The 18,677-nt window shown below is 48.6% G+C and overlaps 1 protein-coding gene across 4 annotated transcripts; it reads right to left on the bottom strand.

Moving 5' to 3' along the window:
- Positions 1-2,077: 2,077 nt before the first annotated feature.
- Positions 2,078-18,142, bottom strand: GET1 (guided entry of tail-anchored proteins factor 1). 4 transcript variants are annotated; one of them, XM_030329592.1, is made up of 6 exons: positions 17,971-18,142; positions 8,330-8,495; positions 6,916-6,983; positions 4,370-4,484; positions 4,205-4,284; positions 3,017-3,074 (listed from the first exon to the last, which is right to left on the bottom strand). In XM_030329592.1, exons 1-5 carry the CDS (start codon positions 18,070-18,072, stop codon positions 4,241-4,243), a joined length of 495 nt encoding a protein of 164 aa, XP_030185452.1. In that variant the 5' UTR covers positions 18,073-18,142; the 3' UTR covers positions 3,017-3,074; positions 4,205-4,240. The 4 variants fall into 4 exon arrangements, with proteins under 4 accessions (XP_030185451.1, XP_030185453.1, XP_030185454.1 ...); XM_030329591.1 differs by lacking the exon at positions 4,205-4,284 and having other exon boundaries at positions 2,078-3,074; XM_030329593.1 differs by lacking the exons at positions 4,205-4,284; positions 17,971-18,142 and adding an exon at positions 13,276-13,531 and having other exon boundaries at positions 2,078-3,074.
- Between the last annotated feature and the right edge of the window lie 535 nt (positions 18,143-18,677).

Genomic DNA, 18,677 nt, shown 5'->3' with positions numbered 1-18,677 from the left:
AAGATCTCCACTTGATTTATCATAAATGTAAAGCAGACCATAAAGAGAGCTTTAGGGGTTCAAGATCATGACCTGAGCGGAAATCAAGAGTCAGACACTTAACCGACTGAGCCACCTAGGCGCCCCTACATCCAGTATTTTTTAATAGAAATGCAAAACCTATAGCTATCCATAAATAAATAGAAAAAAAGAAAAGCACAAATGTTAATACCAGTAATCCCCACTCTGTGCAATCATGGACTTTGTTTCCTTGCTTCCAAGTAGGAGTTGTTTTTTTAATTTTTTTTTTAATGTTTACTATTTATTTTTGAGAAAGAGAGACAGAGACAGAGTACGAGCAGGGGAGGGGCAGAGAGAGAGGGAGACACAGAATCTGAAGCAGGCTCCAGGCTCTGAGCTGTCAGCACAGAGCCTCACATGGATCTCAAACTCACAAGCTGTGAGATCATGAGCTGAGGTGAAGTCGGTCGCTCAACCGACTGAGCCACCCAGGCGCCCCTAGGTATTACTTTCATAATTAAAAAAAATTATTTTAAAAACACATCCATCAATATTCATATACACACCGGGTATCATTGGAAGAGTCGTTTTTTTCTTTTTAAATGAGCAGTTACTATTTTTTTTAGGTATTACTTTTTTTTTTTATTAAAAAAATTTTTTTTTCAACGTTTATTTATTTTTTGGGGGGACAGAGAGACACAGAGCATGAACGGGGGAGGGGCAGAGAGAGAGGGAGACACAGAATCGGAAACAGGCTCCAGGCTCCGAGCCATCAGCCCAGAGCCCGACGCGGGGCTCGAACTCACGGACCGCGAGATCGTGACCTGGCTGAAGTCGGACGCTTAACCGACTGCGCTACCCAGGCGCCCCGGTATTACTTTTTTTTTTTAATGTTTATTTATCTCTGAGACAGAGACAGACAAAGCATGAGTGGGGGAGGGGCAGAGAGAGAGGGAGACAGAATCTGAAACAGGCTCCAGGCTCCGAGCTGTCAGCACAGAGCCCGACGCGGGGCTCGAACTCACAGACCACGAGATCATGACCTGAGCCAAAGTCAGACGCCCAACCGACTGAGCCACCCAGGCGCCCCTAGATATTACTTTTATAATTAAAAAAAATTTATTTTAAAAACGCATCCATCAATGTTTATATACACACAGGGTATCGTTGGGAGAGTCGTAAGAAACTGGTACTGACGGGAAACAGAAAGTGGGCTGACAGGACACTCACCGGTCAGAAGATAGATCTACTTTTCATTGTATCCCTTTCTGTATCTCGTGAATCCAGTACGATGTTTATTATCTATTTAAAAACAAACAGACTTTTAAAAAGCCTCGATGCTGTAAAACACGACGGCCGTGTAAACGTCCCTGACGTAACCTTCACAAACAAGTACGGCGTGCGGAACGGACACGGGCCCGGACTGCGCGTCTCCTCCTCCGGCCTCGGTGACAGCCGTCAAAATTCTTGAGTATTAAGCGGAAGATCAGATCATTAGGAGACGAGCAAGGGTCTTGTCAGGGAGACTGAACACGGACTAGTGATCCACGGGTGTCCCTGCGCACGCCGTGCCGGCCACCGACGGCTCCATACAACCTGCCTCCAGGCCTGCAGCTGGCTCAGCGCGGGCGGTAGGCACGCGGCCTCGAGGGCCTGGCCCCGGAGGCTCCCTGGTGCCCCCTCTTCGCCTCGGCAGGTGGGCCTCTCATCCTTTGTGGCCAAAACACCCCCTCGGATGCTTTCGCCAGAAATACTCCCGTGATGCACGTCCTTTCTGAGAAAAGCTAAGTCAGCCCGGGGCTGGGAAGTCTGAAGGAACGAGAAGAGGAACCTGACCCCGACTCTGGAGACACGCACTAGAGCGTTCTGGCACTGTGTCTTTTCCTGGCACAACTGGTAGCTTCTCAGGTCATTAGGGGACTCGGGAATACAAATACTACCTTTTAAAAACCAGTGACAGGATTTAGTTTTAAGGTGCAGTGGCCAACTGAGTTAACAGTCAAAGCCCTCTGTCACCTGTCATTTACAAGCTGGTCATAGCAAGTTAAGTAATCATAAGGAAGGAAAAGTCACACAAGCCCTTGCAAAACTTTTAATTATAAAAAAGTGTTTTACACGGAGAAACTAGACTCATCATGATCGTTTCACAGTGTGTACAAATACCAATCACTATGTTGTACTCATGAAACTAACACATTATGTGTCAATTATAATTCAAAAAAAAAGAGCAACAGTAAAAAAGAAGTGTTTTTAAAAATGTATCCACTCAAATTAATTTAATCAGAATTCCCAGTTTAAGTTTGTTCCATTCTACAGAGCATAAATATTAAATGCTTAGAAAACAGACTTCATTTGAAATGCTTTAAATATAAAACATACAATTCAAGCATAAAACAATGCATTATGATATCATGAATACATTACAAAACACAGTGATGAAAAATCAACAGCTTCAGATAAGTAGATAATACTATACAAAGGCTTGCCCAACACGTGACATTTCAACACAGGAAGGGAAAAAACACAAGCAATGTCAGTTAGTGTTACTCTTAGCAGTACTACACGAGATTCCAAATTCCACTGGCGGTATTAAAGTTAAATTGCTTTCTAATCTGGGTCAAGAATAGCACAAAGTCTTTAGAGTACTTAAGTTAGAAAACCGACTTCCCATTGGCAACATGACCTTTAAAATATGCCAACAGGGCAGACCCCGAGTCACAGCATGTGGACACCCACGCCACACCCTTCTCCCGACAAACGTGCGGCTCTGCCGGCCAGGGCACTCGCCTGAGAGACCAGAGACCGGCCGTCTGGCTCAACGACAAGTGCACAAGATCAGGCCTCTCGTATCTCACATAAGATCCAAGAACAAACACATTCAACAAAAAAACCTAACCTGTGTGCTTCTGTTTCCTTTAAAAAAAAAAAAAGTATCAGGTTTTTAACCTATAAGGGAAAATCCACTGTTGACAAGCGTCTCAGCTGGACTCGTCTGGTCTCTCAGCTGAAAGGGTGCAGCACAATAGCCACGACTTTGTTACAGACTAAAATCCAACAGGTGATTCCAACACCACCTAGAAACCAAGAAATTCAACATCAGAGAGCATGCCAACGGTTCTGCCCATATTTCCGGCCTCTGCTACCTTTAATTTACCGGAATCCAACTCTTTCTCAGCAGTGCTAGGCTACGAAAAACTCAGACTGTGTCTCCTGGATTCAAACTCATCAGACCTGATTCACAGGCTGCCTCCTTCATTCAGTAACAATCACACGAACTGGCAGTGATGCGAATTTCTTTCCTGCCAGAGAGGCGTGTTGTTATTTACGACATTAATAAATTAGAAAACCACCCTGTAAGACTATTTGTTTTTCCTTCTCAAAATACTGTTATAACTGTTATAAACTAGGCCATGTCTACCCTTGCCGTTCGTGCCCAGGTGATGACGAAGCAATAGGAAAGCAGGCTGCAAGAGTGCCCGTGGCCCCCGAGATGCCGGGGCCTCGTGCTCTCCTGCTCAGCAGCCCTGAGAGCCCACCAGCAGTGCCCACAAGGCTGGGGGGGAGAAGAGGGGCAGAGGGAGAAGGATGCGGTGAAATTGGAATCTTTGGGAACATTCTTTTTCACTCAGTAAATTACTTTCAGCGTGATCACAAAACACAACCAAAGGCTGGCGGGCAAGGATGCACATTGCAGAATACAGATTACATAACCCGACTACGACAGTAAAAAATTAGGACCTAAACAAATATCTTTAACAGAGAAATTAATGAAGACCAGTTTTTTGAAATTCCTTAAAAAGTCTACTGATACGGGAAAGGGTTTACAATATAAAGTAAAAGGGGATATAAAGTTACATGTACCAGACGACTTTAATTGTATAAAACAAATAGAAAACAAGACTGGAAAAACATACCACAAAGTTAAAAGAAGTTATCTATAGCCCATGAGATGGTTTTAAAATTGTTCTTGTATTTCTCATCATTAATGATATGTACTGCTTTTAACATCCCAAGGATGTTACCTTTCAAAAATAAAAGAACAGCCAATAGCAGTAAATGCTGGAGAAATGCCAAGCGTGAGGAACGAAGAGAGGTCACAGAATCTAGGGACTAGAGATGGGCGTTTCAATGAACAGGGTATCAAACTCAAGGAGTGGACCTCGATTCTGTAAGCAGACTGGACAGAGAACTCTAGCACTCCTACCTGGCCACGGCAGGTAACTTCTCTAGGCCTGTTTCTTCACCGCGAGCCTGCTGTGAGGCCCAGACACCAAGAATTGCTCACTAGTGAATGGACGAGGTGGGGGTTACTTCACCTCGTACCCCACACGTCCATATTCTTCCCCTGGGATTTCCAGAAAACTCTTACCTGCTACTCTGGTAGGAAATGCTACCAGGCGGTCTAGTGGAGTTATCCATTTACTCGGTACCACGGCCACAGGGACAGAGTAGTATTTCCAAATGAGCGACACCATCAGGGCAGCCTGCAAAGACACTGCCGGTGAGCAGACAACCTGCCAGTGACACAACCAATAACCAAGAAAGACGAGAAATGCGCAAACATACTAAGGCAACTCTCCAAACCGATGAGGTCAAGCCCTATCAATCAGTCCTCGCGGGAAACAGACCCAGACGCACAGCCACTAATTTCCGCTGGTGGCACCCTGAAATAGTGTCTAATTAGAGACTCGTCCACAGGACATTGGCACGCACTGCTGCCAAGTGAAGTAGCCTTCTGTGAGCTGGCATTTTACTGTTTTAATATGAATAACAAATACGCACTATTAAATTAGCTGATAAATCAACCCGGGTCCCGCATAACGAAGGGGTTCTTTCCTCATGGAGCATCTCCTTTAAGTAGCCAGACTATGATAAACACACCTTATTAGTGACAAAAGTGATCTCACGCCTCTGTGATCCTTGGAAAGCCAGTCGATCTCCCACCCACACACGGTGCTGGCCTCTACACGTGGAGGGAGCCCAGGGAGTCTACACAGTAGGCAGCGAAGCAGCATCCCTTTGGTTGTCCTCACCCATTTCGTGGCCTTGAATCAGCCACTCAAATGAGCGACCATAAAAGAGTGAATCTGGCTTGATTCCTGCCCTCGGGAAACCAGCCAGTGTCACAGTGACAATGCCTTGGGGTGAGTACTTAAATGTACCCAGACAACCTGGGCTGTGTGGGGCGGGCCCAAATCCCTTCCCCAGTGAGGACCACGTGTAGCGCTGAAACCCAGAGGTCACTGAAGGCAGCCGCTCGTGTGTGCGCAGCACATCCATGACCTCAGAGTATCGCAGCAGAAGCAGGGGTTCCGCAGGAACCTTCCGACCCCAGACAGGAAAGCTGGGAATCAATGGGCTGGACTTTAAGGGGAACAGCGGGCCCCCCCGCCCCGCCCCGGAGAGCGGGCAGTCACTTCCACGTCCACACACCACACAACAGCCAGCGACCCAAACCGGCACTCTCACAAAATACGCTCTCTAGGGGCGCCTGGGTGGCTCAGTCGGTTAAGCGTCCGACTTTGGCTCAGGTCATGATCTCACAGGTTGTGGGTTCGAGCCCCGTGTCGGGCTCTGTGCTGACAGCTCGGAGCCTGGAGCCTGCTTCGGATTCTGTGTCTCCCTCTCTCTCTGCCCCTCCCCTGCTCATGCTCTGTCTCTCTCTGTCTCAAAAATAAATAAAACATTAAAAAAAAAAATTAAAAAACAAAAACAAAAACAAAAAAAACCACTATCCAAATAAGCTTCTCTCCCTTCCCCACACGCTCCCCAAACTGCACTGGAATAAAGGCAGTAGGAAAGAGCTCCAGGGAAGCCACTTCACCATTCATGTGCTGAAAACCTCAACGTCTCACAATTCCAACCGAGAAAGGCTTTCTCGGAGCCCTCGCGCACCGCTGGTGGGAACACAGCCGGTGCAGCCGCTGCGAAACAGTATGGAGGTTCCTCAAAACATTAAACACACAATTACCGTAGAATTCCATTAAACATAGAATTCCACTTCTGGGTATTTGCCCAAAGGAAACGAAAACACTAATTTGAAAAACTATACAGCCATCCTTATGTTTACTGCGGCATTACTTACATTAGCCAAGATACGGAAGCAAAATGTCCAGTGACAGATGAGTGGATAAAGAGGAGGTGGGGAGACACACACACACACACACACACACACACACACACACACACACACACACTGGAATACTACTCAGCCATTAAAAAGGATGAGATCTTGGGGCGCCTGGGTGTCTCAGTCGGTTAAGCGTCCGACTCTTGGTTTCGTCTCAGGTCATGATTTCATGGTATTGTGAGTTCAAGCCCCGTGTCAGACTCTGCGCTGGCGGCACAGAGCACGCTAGGGATTCTGTGTCTCCCTCTCTCTCTGCCCCTCCCCCGCTCGTGCTGTCTCTGTCTCTCTCAAAATAAATAAATAAACTTAAAGAAAAGAAAAATAAAAAGATGAGATCTTGCCATTTGCAACAACATGGACGAACCTAGAGAATACAGTGCTGTGTGAAATAAGTCAGACAGAGAAAGACAAATACCGTATCATTTCGCTCACATGTGGAATCTAAAAAAACAAGATGAATAAACACAAAAACTAGGACCTAAATAAGTTTTAAAAAAAGCAGATGGCGAGCACCAAGTAACACAGAAAACGGTTGATTCATTATGCTGTACACCTGAAACTAACACTGTATGTCGTACTTCAACTCAAAGAGAGACAGAAAGGCTTTCTTCTAGTCTAACTTATAAATCCACAGTGCTCGGTTCCATGCTGGCAGGATGACGCAGCACAGCGGCCGAGAGTGGAAAAGCCTGAATTCTCAGACCTGGACTCTGGGGGCTGCAGAGTTCGGGAGGACAGTCTGGTACCAATTTTAAGGACCCCAGGTGACACAATAGGGCACTTACTTGCAATACATAGAAGGCAACACTTACAACCCATTTTATCTTGGCCAATTGGGCTGTCCGAGCTTTCACTGAAAGGAAAACAAGGATGAAATCATTATTATCAGTCCTGAAAAATGAAAAAAATACTCAAAGTACACAGAAATGTCATTTTCATTTTATAAAATGTTTTCTAATTCAGTGTATTTAGAAATTATAAACCAGACAGGTGCCTGGGTGGCTCAGTCAGTTAGACATCCGATTCTGGACTTCGGCTCAGGTCATGGTCTGCTGGCTCATGAGTTCGAGCCCCAAGTCGGGCTCGGTGCTGACAGCTCAGAGCCTGGAGCCTACTTCAGATCCTGTGTCTCCCTCTCTCTCTCTGCCCCTCCCCGACTTGTGTGTGTGTGCGCGCTCTCTCTCAAAAATAAACATTGAAAAAAGAAAGAAAATATAAAACAGAATTTCTTAAAAGCCACACATTATGCCAGTCATTAAAAGAGAATCACACACAGGGGCGCCTGGGTGGCTCAGTCGGTTAAGCGGCCAACTTCGGCTCAGGTCATGATCTCAAACGGTCAGTGAGTTCAAGCCCTGCATCGAGCTCTGTGCTGACAGCTCAGAGCCTGGAGCCTGTTTCCGATTCTGTGTCTCCCTCTCTCTGACCCTCCCCCATTCATGCTCTGTCTCTCTCTGTCTCAAAAATAAAGAAACGTTAAAAAAAAAAAATTTTTTTTTAAAAAGAAATAGAATCACACACAGATTATAAGATTTGAAGCTTTAATTGTGAAGATGCTTAAAACTATCCATCTACATCAGAGATTCTTTTTATAGTGCACTTATCACTCACCAGGAGGACTAGATTTGCTCCCCAGGCCTCCCTGTCTACACAGCACACTAACCCAGAAGTGGAAACCTGGCTAGTCCTGGGCCTGGGTGGGCCCTTCCATATGTCTTACGAGCCATGGAGACAGCTCTCTCACCCAGCACATGGGTGAAAAACGTCTTCATCACAGGAGACTGCTAGGGGTGGTGGCAAAAGTAGCGGTGAACAAGACCAAACCCCGACCCTGAAGTCTATACTGGGGTAAGGACACTGCTGGGCATTTTTGAGAGTATTCACAAAAGCCCATGGGAATCCAGGATGACATTTTTTCAGGCTTGTCTCAAAATGTATTGAATTTGAAAATGTCTACCTACAGAAAACGAAGAAAAACTCAGAAGATGTTAGTTGTTTCTGTGTTTAGGAAGCAAAGGTTCACAGGCAAGTAAGGAGAAAGTAATCATGATCACTGGGTTTCTTCCAAACAACCTAAAAGTTCCTTTCAACATTTAGAACATCGAAGAATCAAAACATATATTCTACGAATCTTTATATAAAAACTTCCCTATTAATCAGCTCTCGTAAAGCTTTCCACACTACAACTTAAACCAGTACCGTGAGTTTTAAGCTTATCCGTCATCTTGTTGATCTTTCTCTCCAGCCTGGCATATCTGGCGAATTCGTCCATCATGTTGACGGTGGAGAGTTCTTGCTTCATACCCTGGATCTCCGCTCTCATCTGCGACTCCTGCTCGGCGTCCTTCTGCAGCACCCTGGACATCTGGCGGGGCGGACAGTGGGGATCAGCACCTCTCCACGGGGGTACACCTTCTCCCCCACCTCCTCCACCACTCCACTGAGGTCTCTTCCAGCGGGGCGGGCTGCCCCTTACCTACATAGCCAGCCTCGGCTGCCTGGTCCTCCTGCCCCTACAACCACCACAAAGACAAAAACTCCCTCTGATGTGGACCATTATTCACATTATACGTTTCCTTTTGTAGATATGCTCATGGATCGCTCTGGTACAAATGGATGTATCTTTCACTCTAACCACAAAACTGTGATTACAGAATGAAAACGAATTCCAGTTGCCACTCGGTTGACAAGGAGCACACATCCTCTTAGGTAGGCAGAGGAAGGTGGGCGTAGGGGGCCAGTGAGGAGGGCGTAGCCCAGCAGGAGGAGGGCACTCCCACAGAGGGGCACCTTGGCAAGGGGGTCAGAGCCAAGCACAGTGCCACAGGGGTCTCCAAGAAAGGGCGGCCTGGCATTAGAGTGAGCGCAGGAGTCACACAGGATACTGGCTGGGAGCACCCAGCCAAACACAGAGACAGAGCCCAAGAGGGGCTGGCCGGCATGGGGGATGGGGGGAGCAGGCATTGCGGGGGGCAGGCACGGGGTCGGGGGAGCAGGCATGGGGGATGGGGGAGGAGCAGGCATGGGGGGCAGGCACGGGGGTGAGGGGGAGCACAGGCACGGGGGAGGGGAGGGGGAGCAGGCCTGGGGGATGGGGGGGCAGGCACAGGGGCTGAGGGGGAGTAGGCATGGGGAACAGGCATGGGGGGTGGGGGGGAGCAGACAGCAGTGAGGATGGGAGTTACAAAGCCTTAATCAAATACAGCAGACATAATGAAAATAATGGAGCCAGTTTTCCGACTGTCAGAAAAGGGGATTAGAAATATGGATCTGGAGGGGCGCCTGGGTGGCGCAGTCGGTTGAGCGTCCGACTTCAGCCAGGTCACGATCTCGCGGTCCGTGAGTTCCAGCCCCGCGTCGGGCTCTGGGCTGATGGCTCGGAGCCTGGAGCCTGTTTCCGATTCTGTGTCTCCCTTTCTCTCTGCCCCTCCCCCACTCGTGCTCTGTCTCTCTCTGTCTCAGAAATAAACATTAAAATTAAAAAAAAAAAAAAAAAAAAAAAAACCTTTAAAAAAAAAAAAAAAAAAAAAAAAAAAAAAAAAAGAAATATGGATCTGGAAAAGAATACAATGAATCCTGCAGTGTTGAATTAGAATTGGAGGCATATGGGTGTGAACTTGCGATTTTCCACAGATGGAGAAATATAGATGTAAAGGTTTGTGAAGGGGCACCTCCGACAGCCAGGCCCCCATCGCTCACATGCACCGTCCCCAGATACCTGCGCACGCACACACACAACTGCAGGGTCACTCGCTCCCTCCCCAGGACCAGGGAGCAGTGGCCACCAGGTGGCGCTGGGCAGCGGCCAGGACAAGTACAGATCCCCTGACAGCAAGGGTGGAGTGAGACCCACCCACAGCGCAGGTCTGGGGCGGGGAAGGACTGAGAAACCCTGGAGCACCCACCCCAAGCGGACAGTGAACACCCCTAACTCAAAGTCCACAGCGCCAGAAGACCTGCAATGAGAACACAGCATCCCTTCTGCGACATCAGACAAGGATGTTCCAAGAAGGCCATTGTGCTAACTCACTGCCCTTGCCCTATTCAGAAATGTCAGCCCTGCAAGTCCAGGAAAGACGGAGAATCCTTCCAGACTGAAGAGGCGTGACAAGTATGTGCAACGCATGGTACTGACCAGGGTCCTTTTGCTGCAAAGGACCTCACTTGGGAGGAGTGAAAACAGGAACAAGAGATCAGGAAGGTCCCTGATGGTTGTGTTGTGGACAAGCCACCTGTTCATACACTGGTGCATCCAGGAATGCAGGGGCGCAGGTTGACAGCTTAATTTCAAATGTTTCAGGAAACAATATTGGTTCCTTGCACTGTATGCGTAACTTTCCTGCATGTTTGTTTCAAAATGTTTAAAAGTTTGATTAAAAAAAAAAAGATGAGGGGCGCCTGGGTGGCGCAGTCGGTTAAGCGTCCGACTTCAGCCAGGTCACGATCTCGCGGTCCGTGAGTTCGAGCCCCGCGTCAGGCTCTGGGCTGATGGCTCGGAGCCTGGAGCCTGTTTCCGATTCTGTGTCTCCCTCTCTCTCTGCCCCTCCCCCGTACATGCTCTGTCTCTCTCTGTCCCAAAAATAAATAAACGTTGAAAAAAAAAAAAAAAAGATGAGGGGCACCTGGGTGGCTCAGTCGGCTGAGCCTCCGACTTCGGCTCAGGTCATGATCTCACAGCTTGTGAGCCCCACGTCAGGCTCTGTGCTAACAGCTCGGGAGCCTGGATCCTGCTTTGGATTCTGTGTGCCTCTCTCGCTCTGCTCCTCCCCTGTTCGCGCTCGCTCACTCGCTCTCTCTCTCAAGAATAAATAAAACATTAAAAAAATATTTTTTTTTCTTAAAGACTAAAGAGGAGCACCCAGATGGCTCAGTCTGTTAAGCATCCAACTCTTGATTTTGGCTCAGGTCACAATCTCATGGTTGGTAAGTTGGAGCCCCTCATCAGGCTCTGCTCTGACAACACAGAGCCTTGTTGGGATTCTCTCTCTCTCCTGGTCTCTGCCCCTCCCCTGCTGGCATTGTCTGTCTCAAAATAAATAAATAAACTTAAAAAAAAAAAAAAGAAAGAAGATAACGTATGACGTGTACTGGCACATAGCACGCGCACAATGAGTCGGTCCCTCCGGCTTAGGCTCCCCTCTGCACAACAGGGCAACTCTTCAGAAAGAGACCAGGAAGCCATGTCCCCGTCACGGGTCTCCCCCGGCGCCCACGCAAGTGCCAGGTCCTGGGACCCCCTCTGAGGTGGCAACCTCAGGTGCCTGCGCAATGAAGTCCTTCTCGTGGGGACACGAGAGGTCTCTCAAGGGCACCTGCACAAAGCAGTGTGTTTGCTACCACACATCTTCCTGCAGGCCTCATGCCAAGAGTAGCTCTGTCTTCACCCCCTCTGCCCTCGCCTGGCCCCTACCCAACCCCCTAACTAAAGGACAGATATACTCCAACCTGATCCACTCTGGAGATGAAAATAGGACAAATTTTCTTAAGAAAGTCACAGAATCCTCTTTAAGAGCAAAGAGTCTATGGATGTTTAAACTTAACACATCAAGAAATGGGCAAGAAGTAGATTTTTTGAGTGAAAGAGATCCTATCTTGATTGTGATGGTGGTTATCCTACTGAATAAGGGCACAAACTCATCAAATTGCCCACCTACCTAGAAAACGTCAATTTCACTAAATGCAAATTACACATCAATAAACCTCGCTTGTAAAACTAGATTTTCAAGGGGCGCCTGGGTGGCTCAGTTGGTTGGGCGTCCCACTTTGGCTCAGGTCATGATCTCGTGGTTTGTGGGTTCAAGCCCCGCGTCGGGCTCTGTGCTGTCGGTTCAGAGCCCGGAGCCTGCTTCGGATTCTGTGTCTCCCTCTCTCTCTGCCCCTCCCCTGCTCACGCTGCCTCTTTCTATCTCTCAAAAAATGAATAAACGTTAAAAAAAAAAATTTTTTTTAAACTAGATTTTCAAGAGAAGAAACAGAAGCACAAACACATTACTTAGCAGTATACAGAACACACAAGAAAATTACAAACCGAGAAGGCCAAAGGTGTTTACTCAACACTCGGTGAGCGAGGGTGGGAAAATGAGCTTGGGGAGAAGTGAAGAGTTTTGTGGTTAAATTAGACAACTGCAGTGCTTGGGGGGGGGAACGGATAAATGACATCTGCAAGTATACAGAACTATTCGAAAGTGTTTAAATTTGCAAATATGTACCCACATTAATCCAAGACCTCCCTATAAGTGACAACTAAAACATACTAGAATTATGAATTGAATTGTAACACTTAATGAGATTTGAATGTAAAGGTTTTGAATATTAATGTTTAAAACAAAAATAAACCCCTGTCCTCCTTATATAGTCAAAAGCACCTTCCAGGACATTAAACCTCCCACTTGACAGAAACAGATAGGCTGTGTGGGGTACAGCTTTTGAAAGACCTGGAGATGGGTCTACAAAGAATTCTCAAGCAGAAAATGAGTTATTAAGATGACAGGCAGTAGGAGAATCTTGGGAGAAGACGAGGATAGAACCGATCCTTCTCGTCACCCTGGTGCCCCAGACGCTGGCCGCCAGCCTGCATGAGCTCAGTGTCCTACCAGACTCACCCTCAGGTCCCGTCCAAGTTCCACACTCCCTTCCCAACAGACAAAATGCTAGGGCTTGAACTTGGGGTCACACCGGGTTAGACTGAAACCCCACTCTACCACTCAATGGCTGGCACCTACCTCCCTGGACCAGACCCACCTGAAAATTAATGCATAATGCCATTTAAGTCCCAAAGGCTCATCCCTCCTGAAACACAGGAGGCACAGGGGGAATGACATGCTGGGGTTGCCCGCTCAGATGTGTCCCTAATAGAGGCGACACACTCCTCATCCTGAGAAGGGACCAAGGCCCCTTCTGCGGACCCAAAACAGCCCAACGTGCCACGCCCGGCGGGTCAGCGCTCTCCAGTCGGGAGCCCTCCTCACAGCACAGGTCCCCCGCACGTGGACGACCCCATTCACAAGGCCGCACCTGCGCACCCAACCCCCAGCGCCCCCACAACTAATACTTGGGGGTCATCCTCACGCCTGGTCTGCAACAGGAACTCACTAGGTGACCAGGCTCCTTGGAAAGGGAGAGGAGGGTCCCAGGAAGGCACCTACAGTGGCAGGTCCTGCAGTGTCTGCCCCTCGTCTCAGTGGCCTGGGCCCCTATAGGGAAACGGAGGCGGCCACTTTTTAAAGCAGAAAATGAAGGCAATTCCAAAATCATCAATTATAAAAATGGCAGTCGGCCCCACAAACCAAGTCCCAGTGGGACAGCCTGCGCTGTGCCCGCGTCTAGGGTCAGCAAAACGAGGACCCGTGAAGGAGGGGCTGCTCACGCCAGCGCTGAGCCCACCCTCGGCCGCGTCAATCCTGGGGCGTCTGCGCAGTGCGCCTCCCTACACCCCGCCCTCTGCCGCGTCAGTCCTGGGGCGCCTGCGCACTGCACCTGCCTACACCCCGCCCCTCACCGTCGTTCCCGGGGCGCTTGCGCAGTGCACGCAGCTCGCTGGGACGTTCACTCGGCCCAATGCCCTCGTCAGGCTTGAGGCGCCTGCGCAGCGCGCCTCCCTACACCCGCGCAGAGTGGGCGCTCGAGGGGGCATCTTTGTCCACCTGTTCCTCTGCCTTTGGCTGAAAAAGTCCTGGATCGCCTACTATAGGAACTAGGCTCTGTCATCCATACGTCCTGTGACCAGCTTGAAGACGAGAAAGAACTCTGAGGAAATGCCAGCCAAGTCAACACCAGGGACGGGTATCCTCATCCAGGCCCCTCCGCCGCCCCAGTACTGAGCTGAGATCCCCCGCCAGGACCTAGCCAGGCTTTGCTAGGCAGGGGACTTGTGATACTTAAGAGATTATAGGGCCTCAACCAGCCTACCCGACTAATGGGACGGCGTGCCCCTCCTCTGCTTCTGGCTGGGTGGGAAATGCTTCCGAAACACTGTAGGGAAGGCTATAATTGGAAGTACGAGGATATGGCCCATTCCCAATTAAGCTTTCTGATTCTCCTCGGGAGGGCCTGTAATGGGCAGCCTCTAAGTGTCGTGAAAGAACAGCATTTTACCCGACCCAGGACCAAAGCATGCCTTACAGCTTTACACTGACCCTCGCCACAAACCCAGCCACCAGGCTGTACAATCTCTTCATTACTCTTCCCTGTTCTGAACACCAAAAATAAGGGCTGTACTCTGATGGGATAACTATACATCATTCTTTGAGCCTGGCTCACAACCCTGGCAAATAGCGCTACAACCAAGGGGAAACGGGTTTAAGAAAGCTAACTGGATTGAGGTTAGAGAGGCTGTACTTCCTGTGGGAAGTGGCACAGAATGTGAACACAAGTCCAAAGGCAAACCCAGGGCTCTTTCATCTAAACGATGAACATCCACGGGTGCAAGCCCCAGGCACAACTAGACTGCAGCGATAACCTTTAGTGAGTGTGCGATAGCTGCAGAGCACGAGTTTGGTGGAAGCTTAGGTAAGGAGCCTGAGATGATGACAGATCTTCCTTATAGCTGCTGCCACACCCGAAACAAACACTCCTCTTTCCCCCTCTACTAATGGGAAATTATGAACGATTCATAGAGGAACACAAAACCAACACAGCCTCTTTGAGCAATTTAGGTTGGTTTCATATGGCTCCCACGAGAGATGAAATGGGATGGGGTACATAAGAATCCAGGTGATACTCTAAGAAAGATGGGGAAGCAACCCCCAGAATGGAAGAAAATATGTACAAATCATATACCTAATAAGTAGTTTAATCCACAATATACAAACAGCTCCTCACTCAACAAAAAACCAAATGAACAAAAAAAAAAAACAAAAAAAAAAACAACAAAAAACCATTCACTCCCTGCTGTGGGCCTACAGAGGATGCCCTTCCCTTAGGGACAGCTGCATTAAAACGGGGAACAGGGGCGCCTGGGTGGCTCAGTCAGTTAAGCGTCCGACTTGGGCTCAGGTCATGATCTCACAGCTCGTGAGTTTGAGCCCCATGTCGGGCTCTGTGCTGACAGCTCAGAGCCTGGAGCCTGCTTCGGATTCTGTGTCTCCCTCTCTCTCTGCCCCTCCCTGCCTCACGCTCTTTCTCAAAAATAAACATTAAAATACATACATATATATTTAAAGGGGACAAAGGACTTGAATTGACATTTCTCCAAAGAAGGTATACAGATGGCCAATAAGCATATAAAATGATGTTCAACATCACTAATCATTAGGAAAATGCAAATCAAAACCACAGTCAGATGCCCCCTCACATCCATTGAGGATGGCTATTATAAAAACAAAACAGAAAATAGCAAGTGTTGGAAACTGTGGAGAAATTAGAACCGTGTACATTGATGGTGACAATGCAAAATGGTGCAGCTGCTATGGAAAACAGTTTGGCAGTTTCTCAGAAAATTGAAAATAGAATTACCACATGATCCAGAAATTCCACTTCTGGGTATTTACCCAAAAGTACTGAAAGCAGAGACTCTAACAGGTATTTGTACACCAATGTTCTAGCAGCATTATTCACAAGGGCCAAAAGGTGGAGACAACCCAAATGTCCATCAAAAGATGAATGATAGGGGCGCCTGGGTGGCTCAGTCGGTTAAGCGGCCGACTTCGGCTCAGGTCATGATCTCGCGGTCCGTGGGTTCGAGCCCCGCGTCGGACTCTGTGCTGACAGCTCAGAGCCTGGAGCCTGTTTCAGATTCTGTCTCTCCCTCTCTCTAACCCTCCCCCATTCATGCTCTGTTTCTCTCTGTCTCAAAAATAAATAAACGTTAAAAAAAAAAAAAAAGATGAATGGATAACCAAAATGTGGTCTATACATACAATGAAATATTATTCGGCCTTAAAAAGGAAAGAAGGTAATCCTAGCACATGCTGCAACACAGAGAGCCTTAGAGACATTATGCTGAATGAAATAAGCCAGGCATAAAAGGGAAAATATTGCATGATTTCACCTACATGAGATAACCACAGTGGCCAAATTCATAGAGACAGAAAGTAGAACTGTGGTTGCCAGGGCCAAGGTGACAGAGGACAGGGACTTACTGTTGAATGGACAGAGTTTCAGTTTAGGAGGATGGAAAAATTCTAGATGGATAGTGGTGATGGTTGCACAACAATGTGGATTACTTCATGCCACCGAACTACACACCTAAAAATGATAAAATGGTAAATTTTATGTTATGTGTACTGTACCACAATTTTTTATTTAAAAGGAAAAAGGGGCGCCTGGGTGGCTCAGTCGGTTGAGGTCCAACTTCGGCTGAGGTCGTGATCTCACAGTTCGTGAATTTGAGCCCCACATCGGGCTCTGTGCTGACAGCTCAGAGCCTGGAGCCTGCTTCAGATTCTGTCTCCGTGTCTGTCTCTCTCTCTCTGCCACTCCCCTACTCCCCAAGTGTCTCTCTCTCTCTCTAATATAAACATTAAAAAAAAAAAGAGAGATGGGCAGAGGCCAGCTCTTCAAGGGTCTTTTATGCAATGCTAAGTACTTGGGACATCATCTTAAAGAGTAGGTAGCTTCAGGATAGATTCTGAAGGGAGGCTGGGGGGTTAGAGAGAATTCTGTATGCCTTAGGACAATGCAGGTAGTAAAGTCCTGGCACAGAGTTTTACACAAAACAGGCACTCAGTGAATGCTGGTAGAATAAAGAAAGTAGAAATCCTGCCTAGTCTTCAATTCCACCCCCACGCCCCGATACACACACACACACACACACACACACACACACACACGCACACACACACACACATACACCACCAATTTAAATCAGCACAGAAATGCGTTTCCGGCAATAATGCTCCAATGCTCGCACCCAGTCTCTGAGCTCTGTCAGACAGTCCCTCACTCCCGCTGTGGACATAAAGAGGGCGCCCTTCCCCAGGAAACAGCTCCCTGTTTCCCACACACACCTGACATCAAATTTGCCACCAAACCTCTCTTCGGGCTCCAACAGGCAGAGGGACAAAACTAGGAGAATCACAAACCAAGATCACTCTCCACCCCCGCAGTCCCGAACCGGATGACACAGTGCAACCCCTTGACCCTCTGTGTCAGACTCCTCCTCTGCTAGTAAAAGGAGACGGGATGACATTCATATCTTACAGCAGCCGTGACGACTGGACCCGAGGTTATGCACTCATGCCTACGCAAAACGCACGGCAGAGAGCTGCATTCCAGTGCCCTTTGCTCCCTCGAATACAGGAAGCATCACACAGTGCCGAGATTCTGTCTACACTGCCTCTCACCCCAAGAACGGGGGCTGCTGCACCCTGAGATCCTTCCATATGGGACCTGGCAGAGCTGGCGCTCTGGCACTACATGCACGAAAGGGCCAGGGCCTCCAGGCACTGGACCCCCAGCAGCCAGGCTGCTGGATGCCTCCAGGGACCGGGGGTTAACGGAACTAAGTGTGGCTGGCAGAGGGGCACTGAGAACTCCCAGTCTGAGGGCTGCTGCCACGTAAAAACGTGGCCAGGTGTTACCAGGTCATTCTTTTTTTTCTCCCCGAGAATCCAGATATCCGGATTTGGGAGTAAAGCCTTGCAACTTTTAGACGCTAACAACGGAAGGGAGGAAGGGAGGGAGGGAGGGAGGAAGGGAGGAAGGGAGGAAGGGAGGAAGGAAGGAAGGAAGGAAGGAAGGAAGGAAGGAAGGAAAAAAGAAAAACCTTAAGGCGAACAGCCCAACCAAGACGCTTCTCCGGCCCTCACGCGGTTGGTCTGAGTCCCATGTGTCTACACCGGGCTCGCCGGGGACAGCGGCGGAGACCCACCGGCCCCCTGGAAGGCCAGACAGTCACTTACGAAGGAGGAGAAGGACGGGAGGAGAATCCTGAGGACATTGCACCCAAACACGAAGCTGAGCACCAGCAGCCACGCCCAGCGGTCGGCCTCCGCCGCGCTCATCCCGGGATTTCCTAGAGCTGCCGGCTCGGCTAAGGTAACTCCATGGGGACCACGCCGGCGCCCACGCCCTCGCGGGCGCCTGCGCAATGAAACGCAGCGACCGCTGAGGCGCGCCGCCGCGCCTGCGCACTGCGCCGCACTTGGCGGGGAGGCGGAGTCATCTTTTCTTCTTGGTCCCGGCGAACGCTTTGCAGCATGCTTCTTGGCCTTTCGGGCTTCCGTAGTTTTCCTGCACCCTCCCTACCGTGTCCTGGCTGCAGTTTTACCGGTTCTGGTGATTCGACTGCTCCCGTCTCTAATTTTGTTGTCGCTGCGAACCACTTACGTAACGAGTACTTTCTTTAAATTGACTCGCTTTTATTCCTAGATAAATTTATTTTAAAATAAGCCTTTCCGTAAATGGAAAACTATCGTAATTGTAGTAGCAAGTGACTAAAAAGAAAGGTTTCGTAGTTATATATAAAATGCCTTGAGTTTACATTTCAAAACAAAACGATGAAATCTAAACAATTTACAAAGCTGCATACCTAAAAAATGAGTTTTAATCGGAAGGTACTGGTTACAGTCAGCCCGTAATAACGTTAAGTTTAGGTGAAGATGAGGTT

Source organism: Lynx canadensis, chromosome C2 (assembly GCF_007474595.2).
Source record: "Lynx canadensis isolate LIC74 chromosome C2, mLynCan4.pri.v2, whole genome shotgun sequence".
NCBI classification, from domain to species: Eukaryota; Metazoa; Chordata; class Mammalia; order Carnivora; family Felidae; genus Lynx; species Lynx canadensis.
The sequence above is the reverse complement of the archived record's forward strand: the minus strand, read 5'-3'. Positions and strand labels throughout refer to the sequence as shown.

Excerpts from the sequence above, each read along its gene's own strand:
- GET1 (XM_030329591.1), bottom strand. The coding sequence starts at position 18,072 with ATGAGCGCGGCGGAGGCCGACCGCTGGGCGTGGCTGCTGGTGCTCAGC. Across the intron at positions 6,984-8,329 it reads GGATAAGCTTAAAACTCACG|TGAAAGCTCGGACAGCCCAA; the intron begins GTACTGGTTTAA and ends TTTTCCTTTCAG. Across the intron at positions 4,485-6,915 it reads TTGCCTTCTATGTATTGCAA|GCTGCCCTGATGGTGTCGCT; the intron begins GTAAGTGCCCTA and ends GTGTCTTTGCAG.